At 49.2% G+C, this 22,198-nt stretch overlaps 12 protein-coding genes across 12 annotated transcripts; 7 read left to right on the forward strand and 5 right to left on the reverse strand.

Moving 5' to 3' along the window:
* Positions 1-151: 151 nt before the first annotated feature.
* On the reverse strand, positions 152-2,427 carry VFPPC_13335 (pseudouridine synthase TruD/Pus7; the record flags this gene model as incomplete). Its single annotated transcript, XM_018291112.1, has 3 exons — positions 152-2,116; positions 2,159-2,252; positions 2,312-2,427. 3 exons carry the CDS (start codon positions 2,425-2,427, stop codon positions 152-154), a joined length of 2,175 nt encoding a protein of 724 aa, XP_018146828.1.
* Positions 2,428-2,960: 533 nt separating this feature from the next.
* Positions 2,961-4,523, forward strand: VFPPC_02784 (nucleoside transporter; the record flags this gene model as incomplete). Its single annotated transcript, XM_018282374.1, has 1 exon — positions 2,961-4,523. One exon carries the CDS (start codon positions 2,961-2,963, stop codon positions 4,521-4,523), a length of 1,563 nt encoding a protein of 520 aa, XP_018146829.1.
* A 1,391-nt stretch (positions 4,524-5,914) lies between these two features.
* On the forward strand, positions 5,915-6,707 carry VFPPC_02785 (Retrieval of early ER protein Rer1; the record flags this gene model as incomplete). The annotated part of the gene is made up of 4 exons (XM_018282375.1): positions 5,915-5,983; positions 6,057-6,174; positions 6,254-6,553; positions 6,622-6,707. The coding sequence occupies 4 exons, from the start codon at positions 5,915-5,917 to the stop codon at positions 6,705-6,707; spliced, it is 573 nt and encodes a 190-aa protein (XP_018146830.1).
* A 709-nt stretch (positions 6,708-7,416) lies between these two features.
* VFPPC_02786 (RNA polymerase II-associated, Paf1) lies at positions 7,417-8,920 on the forward strand (the record flags this gene model as incomplete). Its single annotated transcript, XM_018282376.1, has 2 exons — positions 7,417-7,687; positions 7,767-8,920. 2 exons carry the CDS (start codon positions 7,417-7,419, stop codon positions 8,918-8,920), a joined length of 1,425 nt encoding a protein of 474 aa, XP_018146831.1.
* Positions 8,921-9,188: 268 nt separating this feature from the next.
* On the reverse strand, positions 9,189-11,165 carry VFPPC_02787 (capsule-associated protein CAP1; the record flags this gene model as incomplete). The annotated part of the gene is made up of 2 exons (XM_018282377.1): positions 9,189-9,261; positions 9,316-11,165. The coding sequence occupies 2 exons, from the start codon at positions 11,163-11,165 to the stop codon at positions 9,189-9,191; spliced, it is 1,923 nt and encodes a 640-aa protein (XP_018146832.1).
* A 718-nt stretch (positions 11,166-11,883) lies between these two features.
* Positions 11,884-12,532, reverse strand: VFPPC_02788 (ribosomal protein S22, S8 family; the record flags this gene model as incomplete). Its single annotated transcript, XM_018282378.1, has 2 exons — positions 11,884-12,143; positions 12,400-12,532. 2 exons carry the CDS (start codon positions 12,530-12,532, stop codon positions 11,884-11,886), a joined length of 393 nt encoding a protein of 130 aa, XP_018146833.1.
* Positions 12,533-12,602: 70 nt separating this feature from the next.
* On the forward strand, positions 12,603-12,800 carry VFPPC_17568 (hypothetical protein; the record flags this gene model as incomplete). The annotated part of the gene is made up of 1 exon (XM_022429265.1): positions 12,603-12,800. The coding sequence occupies one exon, from the start codon at positions 12,603-12,605 to the stop codon at positions 12,798-12,800; it is 198 nt and encodes a 65-aa protein (XP_022285708.1).
* Positions 12,801-13,192: 392 nt separating this feature from the next.
* On the forward strand, positions 13,193-13,886 carry VFPPC_15564 (40S ribosomal protein S12; the record flags this gene model as incomplete). Its single annotated transcript, XM_018293317.1, has 3 exons — positions 13,193-13,195; positions 13,357-13,672; positions 13,762-13,886. The coding sequence occupies 3 exons, from the start codon at positions 13,193-13,195 to the stop codon at positions 13,884-13,886; spliced, it is 444 nt and encodes a 147-aa protein (XP_018146834.1).
* Positions 13,887-14,191: 305 nt separating this feature from the next.
* VFPPC_02789 (Peptidyl-prolyl cis-trans isomerase, PpiC-type) lies at positions 14,192-14,743 on the reverse strand (the record flags this gene model as incomplete). The annotated part of the gene is made up of 3 exons (XM_018282379.1): positions 14,192-14,385; positions 14,460-14,562; positions 14,627-14,743. The coding sequence occupies 3 exons, from the start codon at positions 14,741-14,743 to the stop codon at positions 14,192-14,194; spliced, it is 414 nt and encodes a 137-aa protein (XP_018146835.1).
* A 428-nt stretch (positions 14,744-15,171) lies between these two features.
* VFPPC_02790 (GATA zinc finger domain-containing protein) lies at positions 15,172-17,018 on the forward strand (the record flags this gene model as incomplete). The annotated part of the gene is made up of 2 exons (XM_018282380.1): positions 15,172-15,201; positions 15,264-17,018. 2 exons carry the CDS (start codon positions 15,172-15,174, stop codon positions 17,016-17,018), a joined length of 1,785 nt encoding a protein of 594 aa, XP_018146836.1.
* Positions 17,019-18,070: 1,052 nt separating this feature from the next.
* On the forward strand, positions 18,071-19,348 carry VFPPC_02791 (PLD-like domain-containing protein; the record flags this gene model as incomplete). The annotated part of the gene is made up of 1 exon (XM_018282381.1): positions 18,071-19,348. One exon carries the CDS (start codon positions 18,071-18,073, stop codon positions 19,346-19,348), a length of 1,278 nt encoding a protein of 425 aa, XP_018146837.1.
* A 421-nt stretch (positions 19,349-19,769) lies between these two features.
* On the reverse strand, positions 19,770-20,903 carry VFPPC_02792 (hypothetical protein; the record flags this gene model as incomplete). The annotated part of the gene is made up of 1 exon (XM_018282382.1): positions 19,770-20,903. One exon carries the CDS (start codon positions 20,901-20,903, stop codon positions 19,770-19,772), a length of 1,134 nt encoding a protein of 377 aa, XP_018146838.1.
* Positions 20,904-22,198: the final 1,295 nt, after the last annotated feature.

Raw genomic sequence — 22,198 nt, forward strand, 5'->3', positions numbered from 1 at the left:
CCCTGCATTTTTCGTTGTCTTGTGTGTCACTTTTCTATTTTACCTTGCGGATTTTGGGGCATCAATGTTGCGGGCAGGCGGGTCTTGGTTTAAACTTCTATTCTCTATCCCTTTTTACTCTTTAAATAGGATGAAAAAATTGCCAAAATCATCAACCTTCCGCGTTTCCATTTGCTGATGGTTGCTGGTCTTCATCAGAGCCATCACCCATTAATTCTCTGAGCGTGACTGTCGCGTAGGCACTGCTCGCCAGTTGGAATTTGACTACGACAGCAACCTTGGTAGGCTGAGCAGCTTGCTCTGCCTTGATGCTTTCTCCAGCACCATCATCCAAAGATTGCTGCTCGTTCTTTGCTTCCTCTGTCACCCGCTCGGGCAGTACCTCATCAGCCTTGCTCTTCTTGACAGCCATACCATCATCATCATCTCTTTTCCTCTTGCCTTCACCCCCATTAACCCGTACGTTCTTGATCAAATCCAAGTCGGTAGGGTGCATCTGCTCTGTTTCATCCTCATATAACCTAAATTCAACGCTAGGTTCCGCCAAAAACTTTTGCATTATCTTCCTATATCTTCCGGGAAGGCTGAACTCCCTCCTTAGGCGGCGCATCTTGTGCGGGTCAAGACTGCCATTCTCTTCGCGGCCCATGAATTCTTCGTAAAATTTCCCGATTTCGTTATCCGGATATATGACGTCGTATCCTGGCGAGGGCAGAACAACATCATAGATAGTGTACTTGCCGCTGGCGGCTTCTTCCTCCGTAAGAGGGCGCGCACGCAACGGCGCATCCTCCTCATCTTCAACGGGGTTGATGATTTCGTCGCCGTCCTGATCTTTTTCCGCGACAACGGGCTGCGCCTCACCGTCGGAGATGATCAAATCTCCCTTTATGACTTTTGAGCCGTGCAAAGCGTACCGTTGGCTGGCAGCGTGGTTCCATACGTGAGATTGATAGGCGTGGAGGTACATTGAGCGCAAGCCACGCGTGATATGGGTGATGGCGCCTGCAAAGTCTCGTGCTGAGTTCTTACCCATGCGGGTGAGATGGCGGACGATGCATGATTCAGCCGCGAACCGCCGCGGCATGATTTTGGCGGCTCTGTCGTAGTCCTTGCCTGTTTGGAAGAGCATGCAAGCTTGGTGGCGGAGGACTTCGTCCCTCTTGGATGGCTCTTCGGGGATTTCGCCGGCCTCGGCCTTGGCTGCGATTTCTGGGTCGTATTTCAGGAGGGCGTTGACGGCGGCTTCGTAGTTGTCGCCTAGGATGAGTTTGCCGACTTCGTGGGTACCGACGTCGTGGGTTCCGAAGCGCTGGTGGCCAAAGTAGTTGATCCATCCGTGGGAGGACATGTGTTTGAGGGCTGATTCCACGTTGTCCCTCATGGAGGATAGGCGCTCGGAGGGGGGCTGTGTGGATGTTTCGTTGGCCATTTTGCAGTTCTTGAGGGTGATGACGAATTCGTTGCCTAGGAGTTGACCCAGGTGAATTGGTTCGTCTTGATAGTCATAATCGCCGGTTGATATACCCCATAGTTTTCCGTTGAGTCCTGCCAACGCCCTTTTGCGCTGATACCTTACTGAACAGCGTTGTGTGGTCGATGCGCGGCGGTCCTTGGTGCCTGCGTATCCAATGACTTGGGGCTTTATTCTTAGTAGACGAGCGATTTGGCTCACGGCATCCATTGTGTCTCGGTTGTCCTTGTACAGCGTGAAATGCAGATACTCCCCCATGGGTTCGTCGTCGCCGGGTTGGCCGCGACGTCCTCTGCTCTTTTTACCGCCCTTTCGGGGGGAGACATAGTTGGCGACAATGACACCGTCGTGTCCGGTTGTTGTTTCGAGGCGGGACCTGAAAATTCGGCGGACTTCCTGGTGCAGTTGGCCTCGTTTGGATTTGTCGTCGAGCACGGGCGATGTGGCCGTGTTGGGATCGTTTGACGAAGGACCGTTGCCGTGGTTGAAGAGTTTGATGAGGTCCTGGGCAAATTGGGCTGTGGCGAGGTTTTCGAGAACTGTGACATCTTCCTGTGGAATCTCAATGGTTTGTTCAGGTTGGGACTTTTCATTTTGCGGCGTGTCCGAATTTTCACCCTTGGGCGTTTGAGATTGTTCGGGCTACTGAACGTGTTAGTTGTTATTTACGTGTCTCATTGCTACAATTCTTGCCTTGATCTCATTTCCAAGTCCTATAGTGCGCAAATGAAGGACCGCACCATCTTTCTTAATCTCATTGACTTGGAAGTCTGAGAATCTGTAACTTCATGTTAGAATCTCACATGCGAAAAACTCAGTGAGATGATGCTAGCATACCTGACTCTCATGTCACCGGTCCATGAGCAGGCCAATGGGGTGGTTCGATGAGTGATACCGATTGATCGTGTGTGAGACGAGCTCACGCGCGCACCGAAATGCTCTTTTTCAGGCATTGTAGCACCTTTTATCGTCGAAATGTTCGACACAATACTTGTGAAATACGCTTGCTATGCTTTGATGCGGTTGGTGATTTTTACTGACAGTCTCTGTTTGGCAGTTCGAGGACACAGTCATTTTCGGTAGGCGGTCAGTAAGGATTGGTTGCAAAAGGCAGGCGGTGAGAGTGTAATAGCTGCGAGGCGTGTAGGGTGGCGCCAATAACTGTTGGTGAACGGAAACTCATCATATTTTGGCAGATTGTAGGGATATCAGGTGCAGAATATGGTATTTGGTTGAGATATTTTGCTACAATGTATAAGTTTCATTATCAAGTGCCCATTGTGTCGTGGTACCAAGGTTTAGTTATGCTGTGCTTGAGTCAATTACTCCGAATTACGGAGCCGCACGCCCTTCTACACATAAGATGATCTTTGATTCCACCGTCGGGCTGACAGCCTTCATCACCAGAAGGATAACAAAACACCAGAGGCATTAGCCACCCAACGGCTACAGGCCAGCCCTTGGTCGACGCGACGTAATATCCAACATGGCAATTGACGAAGAAAGTGGCCCAGGGGTCGACCCAAAATCGCCTGGTGAGAAGGCTGCATTAGACGTGAGCTCAAATGACACACCCGATCAGCTTACAGCGGACCCGAAACACAATGGGATACTTGCAAGGCTCCGCAACTTGGAAGCTCGTATGGACGCGAAACTCGGAATCGAGTCTGAAGCTATTGTTCGTAAACGTGCGGAAGATAAGAAGGATGTATCCTGGACGGAGGAACTTACAATGGCTCTGCTATGGGCTAGCGGAACCATGAACACTTCCTGTTTCGCGACGGGCTTTTTGGGATGGGGATTTGGACTCAGCTTAAAACAAGCCATTCTAATCACCATATTCGCCTCAATTCTCGGCGGTGTAGTGACTGGTTACTGTGCGACATTTGGGGCAGCCACGGGATTGCGGCAGATGAGCGTGAGCCGATACAGTTTTGGGTGGTGGCCGAATAAGGTCATCGCGGCTCTGAATTGCGTCCAGCAAATGGGTTGGGCGGCGGTTTCTTGCATTACAGGCGGCCTTGCATTGACTGCCGTTTCAGACGGCCACGTTTCCTTGGTCCTTGGCATCATCATCCTCGCCGTGGTGGCCCTGCTCATCTCATTCATTGGTCTCAATGCCATCTTGGTCTACGAACGATATGCCTGGATTATCTTCTTCGTCATTTTCCTCATCATCTTTGGCGAAACTGGCAAATATGCAGACAACACGACTCCCGCGTCCATCACGGGCACCACTTTGAGCGGCGTGGTTCTTAGTCTCATAGCCATTGTGTATGGTTCAAGCGCTGCTTGGTGCACCACAGCCAGCGACTACTATGTTCATTATCGCGCCGATGTCAGTCGTGTCAAGGTGTTTCTCATGACAACTTTTGGCATCGCGATCCCGACTTCTATTGGCATGCTGGCAGGTTGCGTGGTGGCTTCTGCTCTCAATAATCAGCCGCAATGGCACGACACCTACAAGAACGACGGGCTGGGCTATCTTATCCAAGATATGCTCTATCCCCGAGGCTTTGCCAAGTTTCTCCTTACACTGCTGGTCTTGTCTGGTATCAACACCAACGTTATTAGCATTTACAGCGCGTCGCTTTCATTTCAGCAGCTGGCACGACCGCTGGCCTTGATCCCCCGATTCATCTGGACGATTGTGTCGTTTGCGTGCATTCTTGCGCTGGCAGTAGGTGGCCGAGAGGAACTCAACACGTACCTTCAGAACTTTCTTAGTCTACTGGGATACTGGTGCACAAGTTACGGTATTATTTTATTCGAGGAGCACTACATTTTTCGCAAGGGCAAGTTTGAGAATTACGACCTTGAGGGCTGGAATGATCCTGCGAGATTACCGTTGGGCATTGGAGCGACGGTTGCGTTTGCGCTGGGTGTGATATCATGGTGTATGGGGATGAATCAGACGTGGTTTGTTGCGCCGCTGGCTAGAATTATTGGTGACATGGGCGGCGATGTTGCGAATGAGTTGACGTTTGTGGTGACGGCGTTGGGGTATTTGCCTGCGAGATATTTGGAACTGAAGTACTTTGGTCGTTGAAGCTAAGTTTAGAAGAGTTGACGGAATGGTATGTTAATGGTAAGCCTGTAGCAGGTTACTGGTACTCCAACGCACAGTTTTTGCGCTATCTGCCTTTGATATTTCTCTGCCCGCTCACAAGGAATAGAGTCATATGCTACAGGACTTTAGGGCACGGCCAATGACATTTCGTGATTGTTTTGACATTAGGCTTGACAAAGTACAAAGTTAGGGTCTTCGAGATAGTACACTGGAAGCGAACGAATGGACCACACAGACAGCATGTCTCAAAGATTGATCCTGTCTCCTGGGTCAAGGTGAAGCTGGTACTGTAGTGAACTGGACCAAGCTTCTAGAACATGTATGTGCCAAAGAGACCTGTTGACCTGTTGGTTCAACGTAACCCGTTCCCAACCAACTTACAGCATGCGGTAAAAAGTACATAATTTCCCCAACTCTACACTAACACATCTTAATATATTGTAGCATATAAGACGATATGTCATACCATCTACTTGTTTTAATACGTTTCCCCCCCCATTGCAAGAGGGCTATTCAGGTTCACTGAAAAGCTGGTATTCCTATGTCAACATTTACAACCTTGACTTTATCAATACTGAGGCGAATCCATGGGAATGGCGGATAGCTGAAGAGCACAATCAACTTCTGGCTTAAATCTTCGAAGTTGCAGAAGAAACAGCGATCTCTGTGCTGAGCAAGCACATAAATGTAGGTACTTGCTTGGGTCCAGTTTGGAAACAATCCCTTCTTGGTGCATATACAAGAAAGGACCCAACAGCCAGGCAAGTGAACTAGGCCGCAGCGATCATTTCCACGTGCGCGTTTCTGCTATTCCCAACCACAGCAAGCCAAGATGCGTCATGCACGTACTTCAGGATCAAACGCGGGCATAAGTGTCCAGTCAGACAAGATCCAGGGACAGGACTCACAGGAATGAGATATCAGGATTCAGGAGGGAGGCAAGTCCACCAGGAAAAGGGTCGTCGATCTCATTGGCCAGAGGATGAACTTACGTGGCTGTGAGTTCACATTGGTCGGCCAGGTCCTGAATAAATGGGTACGTACCTGACTGACTGGTTCTTGGGGCGATTTGCAGCGAACAGGAAAGCTAAGCCCCACGCGCCACCAGAACTGGCAGAGAAGATGCCAACATCGCGATGCCACTTGACCAGTCGACTGTCCCTTTTTCCGCAACCAGCATCCTCTCATTATTTTTTTTACATTTTCGTCAGCTTCAACGACCTGTTCTGTTGACGACGGCTAGACCCTGCGATTTCCTCGCCTAGGTCTCTTGTATCAATTTACTATTACTTCTTTTTAATCTAACCGCTGCTTCTCTCCTTGACAACCCCTGGTTTCCGACTCGTTTCTCCCGGAAACAAATCTTCAAGATGGATGCGCCGGAGCCTGAGCAGACCCCTTTCTCCGCTGTCACAGCCCACACCACCAAATTGCAAAGAGTACGCAGGAAGCCAAATCGTATACACGATGGTGTATCATTGAAAAAAATCGTCGGCGCTAATTCATCACCAGCAATACCAAGCTCTGCTTGACCAGTCTACGCCGTTTGTGCTCTATCGATGGATTGGAACCGGTGTCACCCTGTTCTTCTTCTTCGTGCGCATTTTCGTCATTCAGGGATGGTATATTGGTACGTCAAAGACTCGTTGCGCAATATAGTGTGCTCGGAATAATGCCTTCTGTCGCACTTACTGACTCTTCCACAATAGTTGCCTATGCCCTCGGCATTTACCTTCTCAACCTTTTCCTGGCTTTCCTCCAGCCCAAGTTTGACCCCTCCAACGATGCGATAGATCAGGATATGGAAGATGGCGCCGTCGGAACGCTCCCAACGAAGCGGGATGAGGAGTTCAAACCCTTCATCAGACGTCTTCCGGAGTTCAAGTTTTGGTACTGGGCGACTCGAGCTGTTGCCATTTCATTCTTCTGCACCTTCTTCGAGTTCTTCAATATTCCCGTATTCTGGCCGGTTTTGGTCATGTACTGGATTATTCTCTTTGTCCTGACGAGTAAGTCTCCTCTATTTTGCGTTTCATGCCTGAATATTGAGAGTACTCTGTTCTAACCTTTCCCTCAGTGCGCAAGCAGATTCAGCATATGGTCAAGTACCGATATGTTCCTTTCACCATGGGCAAGAAGAACTACAACAAGAACAGCTCTTAAACCTCTTCTTTGCATCTGGGAGGCTCTTGGAGAACAGCACTCGAACTTCGCAGTTCTGTCATGATTTATCGCAAAGCGTCGATGACCCTTCGTTCTTTCGGCGTCTATTGTAAATCACGTTCCCGCTTTTATAAAAAAGCTGGTAATTAATGTCATGGGAGGTGCTATGCGGGCTTCAAAATGGGATTGGCTTGTATCATAAGAGGGATAGGCATTTGTGCGTAGCAGGGACATAGATCGGCATTAGACTTCGTGGTGGGTTGCTTTGCAAGGAAATGCAGGGCCACAAACGAAGGGGGCCGAATGCAGGCTCAGATTTTGGAGATGGCCCATTAATGAGAGACAGAATTAAAAATTGTATGAGGATTATATTGCAAAGAATTTGAACGCGTATATATGTGTTACTAGGTCCTCTAATGAATAAAAGGGTTAAGCGTTTGCCTGAGGGGAGTTGAGTTGTGTTGTGTTGTGTGGTGCTTGCTCAATTGACTGCATGTGGCTCTGGATCGTCGCTCCGCCAGCCATTCTTCGCCTCGCCGACTTGGCTTTTTTCGTGACCTCGTCCAACTTGCGACTGCAGCTCAACCGTTGACCACCAACCCATCCACAGCATCTCCTTCAACTTCACGAAAACCGCAGTCTGCCAGGTTTCAGCAGCTTTCCGCCATTGTAAGGCATTTCGTGGCGGGCTGCGTTGCGCTGAAGCACAATGTCGTCTTCAGGCGCGCGCTCCGGTGAGCGCATGGTGCATCAGGACTTCATCGCGCGAATCCGTTTCTCCAATGCCCTCCCTCCTCCGCCGAATCCTCCGAAGCTGTTAGATATCCCCAATACGGGTCTCGCGAGTGGACAGTACACGACCCCCGGATTTGCCTCACGGCTCGCGAGAGAACAGCCGCTGAATATTGAGGCCGATGCCGAGTTGGGTATGCCCTTGGACTTGGTGGGCATGCCTGGTGTTTTTGACGGCGATGAACGATGTAAGTGTGTGCAAATTGGACTGGTAGCCCTCAGAAATACCATTTCTGTTGTGCGCGAGACGACTGACACTTTCAACAGCTATCCAAGCACCAGTACAAGCCCCTGCTGTCCATCCTCACGACCGGGCACTCCTCCGACCCATTGCAGCCCTTGGCAAGCCCAAGGTGGCAGAAGCCAATGTGTCCTTCCTTCGAAGAACAGAATACATCTCTTCATCGACGCCAAAGAGACACGAGGGAGGAAACCCTAGAGCTCTTCTTGCCAAAGCGCGGAAACCCCAACGGATGGTCCCTGAAGCTGCCGCCGATTCGCCCCAAGTCATCAAGCGAAAGATTGACCGTGGCTTCGACATTGCCCAACAAGATCTCAAAGATCCCAAACGAGTCAAGCACCCCACAAAGAAGCACCTCAAGGTCGTGGATGCCATGCCTCTCCTACCAGACTTGCACGCGTTCCCCGATTCCGGTGCCTATGTCACAGTCAAGTTCCAAACCAACCCCGTCGGCAAGTCCAACAAATACGATACACGTCTTCTGAGCGGTCTTCTCCGGCCTATAGAGCGCACAGCAGCCGAAGATGCCGCGTACGAAGCCGCCCTGGAAGCACACGAGCTTGACCCCGACAACAACCCCAAGCCTCAAAACTTGATGAACTACGACTTTTATCTGGGACAAAGCACCGCGGTGGCTGACAACTTCCGACGCAAGTTCGACGTCGATGACCCAGACCACGACGGCGACGAGCTGTACACGCACCAGGGCGAGACGGGCGGATACTTTCAGTTCAACAGGGTTCGAGCATACGAGACGTCTCACGAGACGGAACTCGACCACCCCACCAAGTATGAGGACGAGATTCTTCTGGCATACAACGACGAGGATGTCTACCCGAAGCAAAAAGCCATGTACTACTACCCCGTCATGCAAAAGTCAACCATTCGCCCGCAACGAACCAAGAACATTGCCCGCACGATTGGCTTTTCTCAAGAAGAGGAGCAGATTGTCGACCAGTTGGACATTACTGTTGATGATCCTACCGAGGAGATGCTTGATGCCATGAGGAAATACCAGGAAAATCCACTTGGCTGGGAGCAAGAAGCGGATGAGGAACCCACACAGGATCAGGAAGGCGAAGCGGAGGACGATGACGCCGAGCAAAACGGTAGTGAAAGGGCGGATAGGCGATCAGCTTCTGAGGAGAGAGACGCAGAAGGCGATGAGGATGAGGACTAATGGAGCGAGTAGGAGACGGGAGACTTGTGTAAATTACCACAGAGGGAGTCTGGCTGATATAGCGAAACATTTGAGGGGTCATGGAAGCCCCAATCACTGGCTCGGCGCAAGGTTATACGTGATTATAGATTCAGATTTCTAAAAGCAAGTTCAAACCAAGGTATTGATATCGCTTAATGCTATGCCACCGCTTATGCAAATGTATTCCAACGCCAAAATCATTGTGCTTCTGGTAAATCACCTAATATGTACGGAGTACATCCCGTATTTACAACTTCTTCCCTGAACTAGAGGGGTCAAAACCTATGATGGCTCTCTGGTCATCAATGACACGAGCATATCTGTAGACGTTAGTTTCACCATCGCCACGAATAAAAGGGGTACGAAATACTCACTCGAGGAGTAACCTGAAAAACCAAACCTCCATGTCCTCTTTCCTCATCGTCTTCCCCGCCCACTCCTGACTCTCCGTTGCCATTCTCTTCCCGTCCTCCGCACCCAAGCGGCTCTCGTTGAAGAAGCGAACGGTTTCAAGCCAATCGTCACCCTGAAAACTCAACGGCACATAATGTACCCACGGCTTCAGCCACTCCCTATGCCACTCCTGGAAAAGGGCAAACTTGAACGTCAAGCTCATACTCTGCAGGAATGCTAGGAATCGACCCGAAAACGCATTTCCATCTATGTCTAGGAGGTACTTGTATCCCCAGGCATCAGTCTGGTTCACCCGGGATGATACCTTGAAGAAAGCCTGCTGAGCCTTGCAGTCGCCTTCATCGCATTGCCCAACGTGCGAAAAGGAGACGTCCGTGAGAGAGCTATATTCTGCGCGAGAGACCTCCGTCACCCCCCACTTCGGTGTCCTTTCACTCCCGTGGTTGGAAACAATCTTTGCTTGGCCCCCGGCGTTGATCTTCTGAACAAAGTGCTGGCGGTGTTGTTTTCGCCATCCGCCATCGCGACTAAAGCCGCCTGTTGTAGATCCCCGCCAGTATAGTTTGCTTTGCTTTTCATCCCATGGCATATCCTGCTCCTGCTTATACTTGACCTTCTCGTACCAGTACCATGGCGAAGGGTAAATAATGTCATTGTATGAGGAAATTTTCGATTGTGAGAAGATGGGAAATAGGTCATGTACGACCTTGAACACGTTTGGTCTGTCGAAGAAGCCATACGTCGTACTTAGGGAGGGGCTGAAACAAATGTCCTGCATGGCGGTAGAGTTATACACGAAGCCCAATTCACTAATGCCGTATCGACTTAGCCCGTCCCGTCGCTCGTCTTCTTCCAAGGTTCTGGCAGGGCTGTTTGGAGGACAGGACATTCTCGAATGAGTCCACGTGGCTTGTCTACCAAACGAATTAAACCTCGAATGCTTGACTTGTTCAAAAATCATCTTGTCGCTTAGCTCGGGAGCTGTCTTAGAAAAGTCATTTGTTGGCTGCTTCTGAGAATTGGACGCTGGCATATTCTCTGTCTTGGCCATTTGTACAAGCCTCGTTAGGTCATCATGCGGCACGATGACCCTGGGCTCGTCGTGGATGTTGAATGCGAGGTCCATGTCAGGCAAGTATTGGAGGAACTTGGCCAACATGCCGTGCGTGGCATTCTTCTGCCATTCCTCTCCGCCGTCCATATGGGAAATTCGGTGGTTGCGGATGGCTACGCCGATGAGTGCGTTGTCGTAACCCAATGATTCTTTGGCTCTGGCTCGGATGGTCTTTGGCTTTAGTCCCCAAAATGGCGTGATGAGGTCGTGTATTGTGTCGAATTCGTCGATGAGCTGGACATTATTCGCCTTTGCGAAGTCGAACCACTTATCGAAATGCGGCGGTGGCGGTATTCCGTATCGTCGACGGTACTCTTTCACTGCGCTTTTCAGGTCTTTGGACTGGCGCTTCTTGATGTCGTCTAATTCTCGCTGGGCGTCTGTCATGAGGTATTGAATGGGATGGCGGTCGAAGCCCGGGACGTCCTTGGCCCTGGAGGCGTCATGTGTAATGGTAGCATCTTCCGAGGCATCTGTAGCCGGCGATGTTGGACTTGGACCATTTCTTATGGTTGATGTTGTCGACTCTGTTTGTATTGTCTGCGGGGATGCTTTCAATGGAATTTGTTGTGATCTGGTTTTGTCCGTCGACTTGGCTCCTAATTTCGCCTCTTGATAGGATATCCGTAACGCGGAATATATGCAGATTGTGAAGAATATAAATGCTGCGAAAACTGTGAATTGCCGACGCAGCATGGTGTTTGCACGGCCACCAAAATGGCAGGCCGTCTGAATGGAGGTGTCTTAGATGTTATTCGTACAAGTTCGTCGATATTACCATTTGTAAAATGGCTGACTAGATTCGAAATCTAACAGTTTTAGAGGGAATTGGCATGTTGGTGTCCATAGTTGTAAAACATTGGGCAAGAATGAAGGACGACGTCAGCTTCTAGGGTCTTGTTTACTTTGGGGGATCGACAATGTTGGTCTGTAGCCACTTTCACTTCCCGCTCGTGGCGCCATCTCCCCATCAACAACATAGGGTGGGTACTGGTACAAGGTGTGAAGTATGATCAAACGCACAAAAGTTGTACCTGTACTGGAGCGACAGGAACAAATCACCACCCAGCTTCATCCTTGGAAAGCGCCAAGTTTGGTCAACCAAGATAAAGAATTTACTGACAAATACTGTCTATTGCCTCAAACAGAATCAGCCTTTAATAAAAGCCGACAACTAGATATGATTGACAGAAACACTTCCTGACACATGGCATCAAATCAAATCAACATGACACACACCTAGCACAATCACGATGGGAACTTTAAAGATTTGTAGCCTAGCAGCTTCATCAAGGTATGCATTAATCGATTTTGCGACTATCCCAATGGCCGCCTCAGGGTATTGGCCATTGTCATCATGACCTTTTCATAACGCCAGCTATACCTGAACTTTTCCTTCCATATCCGTGCCCGCTTAGTAGAAGAAACCAATGATCTTGCCAGCAACGTGCTTGCGACGGGCCTCCTCGTGGTCCATGATACCAGCAGAGGTGGTGAGGATAACGTAACCGAACTGACGAGCGGGCAGCAGCTTGACGACCCACTTCTCGAGATCGGCCAGACGGACGTTGTATCGGGGGGAGATGACACCGGTCTTGTTGAGACGGCCGTTCAGCTGAACGACAATCTTGCCAGAGCGATGATCGTCAACTTCCTCGAACTCGGAGATGTAACCTGTGCAAGGAGTCAATCGTTAGTAATGTTGCGATGATACTCGGATAAAATGTCGTCGAATCGGGTGGGGAAGCGATTCCCCAGTCGCGGACAGATCCAAGACCACCGCAGAAGTTTTAATTTATCGGCAACTTATAGGGGCTGAGCCGTGGTGCGTGAAATGACCGTCGCCCTAGTTATCATGCCGAATGATGGTGGTCATGGGATCTGCCCAGACTGAGGCAATTCGCAGGATCGTCGTATCGTTCGAACGTACCGTGGCGCTGCATGACCTGGAGGAATTTGACAATGACCTTGGAGCTAGGTCGGATCAGGACCTGACGCTTGCCGGCCTTCTCGGCATTGTTGATGGAGTTGAGGGCGTCGTGGAGAACGGAAGTGCGAACCATTTTGGCGGTGTTGTCGGAACGAAGATTCTCAAGTCGAGTGGGAAATGAGGTATCTGGCGAAGGAAAATCGATGTTAGCCTCACGCGGTCGTGAGCAAGAAGAGTGCCCTCCAGGGATCGATCATCGAGGAGGGTTCTGTCGCTCATTTCTGAAGAGGAGAAGCGTATCGAGGGCGTCCGACGACCAAGTTTTCGACCATCATTGCCAGCACAAATCACAAATCGTCACCCGTCGCGGAGCCCAGGATTGCTCCCCTCTACCACGATAAGAGGCATCATCCTGCTGGATTTCGGATCGCTGTCAGTGGTTATTCAAGAATAATACATACCTCAGTGGTTGCTTTGTCGGGCTGTTGGATTCGTGGATTGTCGTGAGAGTCGTAAAAAAAGTCGTGCACACAGCCTGGGTGCAGTTTCGGTGGGTGGGTGGGTCCAATTGCGAGGATTCGTGTGCCCTGGTGGTCCGTGCACGTAAAAATGCCCTAAGCCATCACGCACCACGCACCACGCACTGGGCCACCAGCATTTCGGCAAATCCTCGTTTGGATATCCGTCCCTCCAAAGCCCACCACCCTCAAGACGTAAATTCCGTCACCTACTTTTTTTCCTCAACCAAACACTTGAAATCTTCGAGGATCGCCCGACAAGATAAACATTCAAGATGGTTAGTATTTCTGATTTTACCACCAGCCGGCCTTTGCGAATCGTGTCCTGAAGGGCAATGATTTCGCAAATCAGCGCATCGCACCCCGCCGTCGCACTGGAGTCGACTCGAATTTCACTTGATCGAATACGAACAATTACTAACATGCGGACCAAATATAGTCGGACGTAGAAGAGAACAACGCCCCCGAAGTCGCCGAGGAGGTTGAGGTTTCGGCCGATGCCCCCAAGGGTCAGATGTCCGTCTTGGACGCCCTCAAGGGTGTTCTGAAGCTGGCTCTCATGCACGACGGCCTTGCCCGTGGTCTCCGTGAGGCTTCCAAGGCCCTCGACCGTCGCCAGGCCCATATGTGTGTCCTCAACGAGAACTGCGAGGAGGATGCCTACAAGAAGCTTGTTGCTGCCCTCTGTGATGAGCATAAGATTCCTCTGATCAAGGTTCAGGATGGCAAGCAGCTCGGCGAGTGGGCTGGTCTTTGTATGTGAAACCCTACCTACATCCACGGCCATCGACATCCGCCACTTGTCTATGGAATCAAACACGATTTACTAACTACCAAATTCCAGGCGTCCTCGACCGTGAGGGCAACGCCCGCAAGGTCGTCAACTGCTCTTGTGTCGTTGTCAAGGACTGGGGTGAGGAGTCGCAGGAGCGCTCCATCCTCCTGAACTACTTCCAGACTTCTCAGTAAATTATTTAAATGCTCACGAAACGGCGTTGAATTTTGAAGGGTATAGAGGTGCGGACTTTGTTTTGTAAGACCGCTGGAAACGACACTTGCGGTTGTACTCTAGCCACTTCAGCTGGCTTCTGGATGGATTCGGGTCTCAGTATGGCACAGACCTTTGCATGAGGAAATAAAAAAAAGGAACAAAAAGTTTCAGCTTCACAACATTTTACTGTCTTCTATACTACGCTTGGTGAATGATGTGTCCTGTGTGACTAGTAAGATTGCTATTCCGAACATATAGCGTAGACTCATTTGCGTCCCTCGACCTATAACAACTGTGGGTTAGCAGAACGCTGCATTTGTTGAGGTAGAAAAGAACTTGCCATGATGATGTGATAGCCAAATTCTGTCTTGGCTTCCGCAATCTTGGGATTACTTGTTGTACTAGGCTCCAATGCGAACGCCACTTCCTCGAATTTGGGGTCCAAGCTGCCTTTGCTCTTCCATCCAAGTGCTCCGCCTATGATGTTGTGCGAGTTGTCAGTTCGGCTGTTGATCAGCAACAACTTTGGGAGTGAAATCTTGGTAGCAAACCTTGTCTCGCCTTGTCCTCTGAGTAATTCCGAGCTACTTCGTCAAATTTCACGCCGTCGTTAATCTTGGCTAGTGCCTCTTCCTTTTTGGCATGCTTCTCACACTTTGGTTCCGCCATGTTAGATAGGAAGTGCCATGAACCATTGTCTTCAACAAATCACACGTACCAAGATGTGTCGGACATTGATGGATTGTGCTCCCTTGGCTTTGCCGCCAGATTCCTTGTCCGCTCCTTTGCCCTTCCCGCCGGATTTATCGGCACCCTTTTTGTCGCCTTTTCCCATTTTAGATGGATTTTGGAGAGATATTGCGACGATGTTGACTGAAGGACAAGCCTGGGTTAGAAGCGATTTCTGGTGGAATGCCCCGCATTCAACTTCACTTCATTCTTCTGCAACAAACCTCTTCCCACTTCCCATAAAATTGACTGTCATACATATTCAAGACCAGCGATCAACTCTCCCGGTTAAAACTTGTTCTCGTCTTATTTCTACCAATGCACATGCGTGGAGTAGCACCTTTTATCACCATGTAACTGTAGTTTGCCTAGCTGGGCATGAAACCGAGCAAAACGAGATGCCACTAGTTTCAGCCTAGAGCATCCGTCATCTTTACCAGACTGACTATAACAACAGACAAAATACTGACAGCGGCCATTATTCTTGTGGTCTTCATGTCAGAGCCTATCAATTAACAAGCTCAGTTCACTACAATGAACCGGACGCAGCTTAATGCTTCTGCTGTAAGCGGTCCTTGCCAAGTCATGAGCTCTTTGCGCATGTGCTAAAGTTAACTGATTCTCAGGCCATAGCTTGCTCGAACTGCAACACACATAGCACACCGCTTTGGAGGAAAGACGACGATGGCAACATTCTTTGCAATGCATGTGGCTTATTCCTGAAGCTTCATGGCAGTGCCCGCTCTATGAGTGGCCACAATCCACGGCATGAAGCCCCAGCTATGAAGCAGGAGGCTTCGTCGAACTATGCAGAACCGTCTACTCAAATTACAGCTACAGAAATAGGAAAATTTATCGACAGCGACGTAACTAGCCAGTACACTAGGCCATCATCTCAGTCTATGGGTTGCTCTAATTGCAAGACACAAACTACGCCGGTTTGGCGACAAGATGATGACGGCAACATTCTTTGCAATGCATGCGGTCTATTTTGGAAGTTACATGGGAAGACCCGTCCTGTACTAAGTTTCAATCAGCCGGTTACTGTTCCAGCAAACATACAGGAATCATCTTCAACCTTAGCCGCAAAGTTCTCCCAAATGACACCCCCTTCCTCAACCGGGCTCACTAGTGTTGTAACAAGTCAGCAAGACATTCAAAAGCACGTCGATACTGCGACATCCATTGTTCTAGAAGGAATTGACGACATTGATTGGGCCTCAAAGAGTCATGCATATGGTTCTGCTGCTGAAGTGCCATCGTGGATTAAGGCACTACAGTACCCTGACACTAGTAATCGATCTGCGGCAATAAGCCAACTTGAGGACAATCTCGTGCACCAGGGCTCGCGATGGGAAGCAACGCCCCTAACCATCCCATTTCTTCTCAAGCTAGCGACCGATCCGCTGACACCGAATCGTGAAGACATCTTGGAGCTGCTAGTTGACCTCGCCGTCGGAGACCCAGAAGATTGGCAGCCGCAGAGCATCAATGTTCGACAGTGGAGGGAACAAGTCCAGGTTTCTGGAAATTCGTCTATTAACTGGGATTTTCTCTCGTATGATGCCGTGCGTGCTGGTGTACCAAGCATTCGAGCCCTCCTGTTGAACGACATGAACCCGAGAGTTCAATCCTGGTGTGCGTATCTCCTGGCTTGGTTCCCGGAGGATGCCAGCGAAGAACAGCACGACACCTTGAATGCCCTGTGGCAGATAATCGACAAAAAGGCTCACTATGCTTCTACCGTCGCCTCGGCTGTTCTGGCAGTTGGCCTTCTCTCAGCAGGGCTTGTATGGCTACACCGACCGGCTGCTTGCGCCAAGTCCACATACAACCTGGAGCCAACAAAATTGCGTCTGATTGACATTAGCCAAGATGAGAGACCACAAGTCAGATGGGCTGCATCTAAGGCTTTGGTAGACCTCGATGTGCCCACTTCCAATGCAATTGTCAACTTGGTGAGCGTCTCCAAGAATCTCTCGCCCGGTCAGTCTTGGGAGGGTGTTGTACCTTCCGGACAAGATGTAGTTGGCTCGTCAGAAGAGTCGATATGCGGCTTTGCAGTTCGTAATGCGGATACTACGTCTTCAGAGAAGATGGACACCATACTTGAGGCTTTTGCCAAGGTTTCACATGAAGCAGCATACGAGGTTGGAGGCACAGCGTTTATCCTTGCTTTTGGGTTCGAGAAGCCCCCTCCACACCCCAGCCAGCCGTTATTTCATGATTTGAATGAGCTACAGAAACGCAGTATACGTGCAGTAGCAAAGGCTAGTGACGAGAAGTGGAGGGATGCTGGACTCGATAAGCTGTTTCGTAGGCGAGGATTTCTTCGAGAACGGGTTGAAGTGCGGCAGTGGGCCGGAATAGACGAGCCGTGATGCATAATCTTCAAGCATGTAATGCGAGATTGCTATTGTATGATATCCTTTTCTGCCATGTCGGTTGCATCCCCGCACACATTATGCCGCGTGAGCCGCTCCTGTACTTTTCATGAGCCGGTGTTCCGGGATGTGCTTGTACGACTCACATGAAAACGGGATGTGATTGTAGATCCTTCTCACACTGGAGTTGTGGGATTGGGCCTCTATGAGGAGGCGTCTTCTTACTTTTTTACTTGCTTTGGGGCATCAAGTGCTCAGCTAGGTTGAACGAGCCAACCAAATCAACGTCTTCCCTACAATATTTTGAAAAGATCTGCTAGAATCAAAAATCTAGGTGGCTATGCTTCAAGAAAAGAAACCTTGGATCCCATTCATTCCCAGAAACTTGAATGCATCGCCAGAGATATGAAGGCTCCTCGCCCATGGCACGGGAGGAACAAAGCAAATTCTGCTTTAGAAGTTGGACCCCAAGTACCCCTTTTTGGGCAGTCACCGTTTATTGATGTCTGAGAGGATCTTGTTCAGCTTTCGGCTGTTACCCTCAAATGGAGAACCATACGTGTTGTGAACCGATAAGCTGCCACCACACACTGTCGTGTTCTGCACTGTTGCGTAGCCAACTATTTATCAGAAATACCAAGGTCGCATGAATCTTTCCAATGGAATTTTTAGCAACTAAAATTAGTTCCAAGGCGCTCTGCATCCTTGAGGGCGTAGTCACCAGACAACAGCCACATCAACGATGGCAAAACCACAACATTTAGCCACTGAAACTGAAAGATTAAATGGCCGCATTTTGCGACCGAGATTGGCTCGATTCTTCAGCCATTTTAGAGTTTAGTGGAAATTTGGTATTCAGAAAAAGAAAAATGCAGATGCAGCTTTACGAGATGTGACGCCATGATGCGCTGACCATTGTGATCGCCCAGCCTCATGCTTTCTAACATCAATGCCCAAGGCATCCCAACTCACCAAGTATATAAATGCTTGCACCACGGTAGTATTTACAAGCCATCAAAGAAGATATCGAGCTGTAGCAAGACGACAACATGAGATTCTTCCAATCCGGCAACTCGCTTGCCACATTTGCAGCAAGTTTGCTGCTGGTAAACTTGCCTGTATTTGTGAGCGCCGAGCCAAATCCCGTCATTGGCAAACCCGTGTTCAACCACCCTCCCGGAAACGAAAAGGAACAATATGCAATCTTTCAGCAACTTGCTCGAATCATCGATCGAGTCCCCAAGGGGGAATCCATTGAAATGTCATGGTGGGGATTCGTTGCAAGCTGGACGAGCGACACTGAAAACAAGCCCAACCTTCCAAAACGTCTAATCAACGCACACAACCGAGGCGTCAATGTTCGAATCATCCTCGACAATAACCACAATTTCGGGGGTCAGGGAAACTCCAAGCTGTACCCGTACATAACGCTCGCCAAGGCACTGGGAACCAAGGACACGGCCAGGTCGTATATCCTAGTATGCCCAAACGCAAAAGGCTGCATCGCCAAGCGAAAGGTCGCAGGATCATACGCCTTTAACCACAATAAGTTCCTTCTTGCTAGCCGTGTTGTGCTCGACGGTGGCGCTGTCGTCCCCAACGTTGTGTTCCAGTCCTCAGGCAACTTGGGGCCGTGGGACGCTGACACTGTTTGGAATGATGCTGTTACCTGGAGCGAGACTTCTTCCTTTAAAGACTACCGCAAGTACTTTTCTGACTTGCGTGCTAACTATAATGGCCCTGGGAACGATAATTACTACCGAGTTGGACCAGAATCCGAAACGTATCAGACATACTTCTTCCCACGCAAGGAAACCAACGGCAACTATCGACAAACCTCAACGGACACGATCGTCAACATTCTCAACTCAGTTAAATGCACATACGTGAGCAAAGAGGACGGCAAGAAGCACCAGACAAATATACGCATTCTCATGTGGGCAATCAGACGTCTTGCTATCGGAGAAAAGCTGGCGTCTCTTGTCCGAGATGGGTGCAATGTCGACATCGCATACAACGCCATGAGTCCCGAAGTTTCCAAAGCATTGAAAAACACTGGCGGGAAGAAGATTGGTGTGACTAAATGCGCGGTAGCTTATCAGGGGCGTACGTTGTGGCCTCATACCAAGTATATGTTGATTGAGGGTGAATACGAGGGTCATCAGGAACCATGTGTCATTACTGGCAGTCACAACTATGAGATGAGCGCTTTGCGAAACGCTGACGAAGCTATGGTTTGCATACGCAGTGCTAGTATGCACTCGGCGTATCTTCGTGACAGCTTTGAGAAGGTTCGGGATATGTGTAGTGGGAAGACGAAGCCGTGAGTCGGATATTCGCGTTCTAAATCACTTTTTGCAAACGGAAATGTAGGTAGTTATGCATTGAGAACATAATACGAAACTAATGGATGATGGAAACTTGACTCTTCATGGCATACTATATCGTCGTAGAAATGTCTAGACAACAACATGGTTCTCTTTGGCGAATATCAAGATGCACATTCATCGTGGTAGGACTCACAGCACTAGGTCGGTCTGGGACTGCATTGTTCATGTATGTACAAAGGTGGTATGTAAATATTTACATGCCTGTGAACTGCAAGATTGTGTTGATCCAATTTCTTGAAGGTTCCTCAATGTCATTCGGAACATCAATGATTCAAACTAAACATCTCACACCCAAAGTTGCGTGATTAGGGCTCGGTCAATCCATCCCTACTCTTCAGTCGTACTTCCCCGTCCCATATCAACCGCCAATCTTTCCCCCAGCACCAGGGCCACCCAGGAAGAAGTAACTTCCCCATGCCTCAGCAGTGTTCCAATGAGCATCAATAGTATATCGCTTAGCATCACTAATAATTGTGCCTCGTGACCCGTCGTAAGTTTGATCTCGTCCACTTGTGTCCGTATAGATCAAGTTGTGGAAATACGCGGCTTTGCCATACCCATCCTTGGCAAAGTGACCACTACCCATATCTGTAGTCGTCAGAGCAGACTCAGACTGATAAATCTCTCCATACCAGTTAATCTGGTTTGCCTTTGACTCAAGAGTGTCACTAGGATCATTTCCGCCTTGCGAATAAAGGTTAGCAGGGTAGTATCCCACCCATTTGTCGTTGATACCCAGCCACCAACTTCCATTGTGTAAGTTGTACCGGATCTGGAGCTCGTGCTGGTCGCCGCCTACAACTGAGAGTGGTGAAAGCTCAATGCCAGGATAAATAGAGTTGTCGACTTGGACCCAACCTCTCTGGTCTGTGTTCCACCCGCCGATATAGTCACCAGATTGCCCGTAGCCATTCGTGGTGAAAAATGTGAAGAGGTGAGGGTTTCGCACTTGATCGGGATAGTTGATCCAGCCAGCCTCCAGAGTTTGGATTGGAACACTACCACCGCTGGGCTCCCGGATCACAGCCGTCTGTAGCAGCGAAAAGTCACCGCTGCTCTGGACATATGCCTTGAACATGCTCAAAGAGGCACTGCCGCCATTGTTGTCGACCACTTCAGATGTACTCACGTACCAGTGTTGACCTTGGTTTTGGCGAGGGTAAATACGGGATGACTTTTTAGACGAGCTGGGCGGCAGCTTTTTGGGCATGCTGATACCACTGTCTCGCAGAATTGGTACTGTGCCCTCCGGACCGCGTGTGTTGTCATCAAATGCATGTTGAACAGCTAGTTTTGCCGACTTGACAAACGATGAAGATGGTGGCGGGTGAGCAATCTCACCCTGGGACTCCCTTCGCACCCAGTCAATGACTTGGCCATTGGGAAGAGTTACTGTCTTGACAACATCTAGGCCCTCCTTGTTGGCATCTCCAGCTATAGAAGATGTCACAAGTAAGGTTTCGACAATAGCGTAGCAAAGACCCCAACGCATGTTGGCAGCCAAAGATGTAAGCACTTTTAACAACGGAGTATATGGTCTCAAAAGATTTATCATTTAACACAACATTCTAAATAATAAATTAACCATCCACTTTATATTAGAGTATGCGTCCCATTTCTTTAAAGAAGAAGAGACCTCAACCAAGTTGTGATCAAAACTAGTCTACTTCCCGTTTGGGAAGGTTGGTAAGTAACGAGTGAGGTTAAGGTAACGTTTTACGTTAAAACGCAATCCGATGGCCGGGCAGCGATCGGCAGTGCTTTTTCCAAATACATAACATATTTCTTTCATTTGCACAAATAATATCAATAGTCAAGTGTGCGGTTGTGGGAACACCGAGGCAGGTGTGATTAGGATTGTAGTCGATGTTGGTAATGGCCTAGTTTAGGAAGGCGACCAGTGTAATGGGTTGTTTCTGTAAATTGCTTGATTTGTTACCAACTGGATATGGAAGGTATCAGCTCCTTTGGGGGTTGCTACATCTATGTTTCGGCACTTCGGCAAGTTATCGCAGCAACTTCTGAAGGTTATCCTGGGTCAACTAGGCGATGCCCTTCCTCACTCGGTTAGCAGGATTGCGTGCTGTCGGCCAACTAACTCACCTATGAAAACGTTGCCAGACTTATCACGTAGAACTGTGTGGTTTCTGTTCAGCTTCTCCTTTAGGATGAGAACCACGAGGGATAGAATGACCAGGAACACATGTAGTGCTGACCGATCTTTCCGAGGAACATCAAACATAGTTGAATGGTGAAATGAGTCGATATGAGAGTCATTATGAACCCTTCCGAGATTCATAAAGCAGGCCAAAAGTATAGACTAGTAGTAGGACCTACACCATGGCCCAACGGAAGTCTTGATCAGTTTCCTGAGAGTCCACAACATCCTCCCCAGGGTGAGCTAAATCGCAGAAACAGCAGAGACTACAACAGTCCCAGTCGCCAATAGGCCCCCAATTCTTCGCCTTCTACATTGTAATTCTCATATCTTCTGTCTTAAGTGCATTAGCGTATCTGTGTGTGTCGGTCATTTCTCAGTTGAATACTTCTATAAAATGAAAAATAACCTGACCAAAATCTGAAACAAGTAAGCTCATTAGGTCCCGCTGTGGTGCCTTTGACCGGTGGCGATTTGCACCATACGTCTCGCCGTACCACATTTCTTGCATAGAGACCTTCCTCGTCTTGTAGAATCCATATATCTTTAGTCCAATTTTCATCCGATGTAAAACGAAACTTGCGTGATGGTTCGACAACACCGCCACATACAAAACGGGTCATGTTTGC

Source organism: Pochonia chlamydosporia, chromosome 2 (genome assembly GCF_001653235.2).
Source record: "Pochonia chlamydosporia 170 chromosome 2, whole genome shotgun sequence".
NCBI lineage: Eukaryota > Fungi > Ascomycota > Sordariomycetes > Hypocreales > Clavicipitaceae > Pochonia > Pochonia chlamydosporia.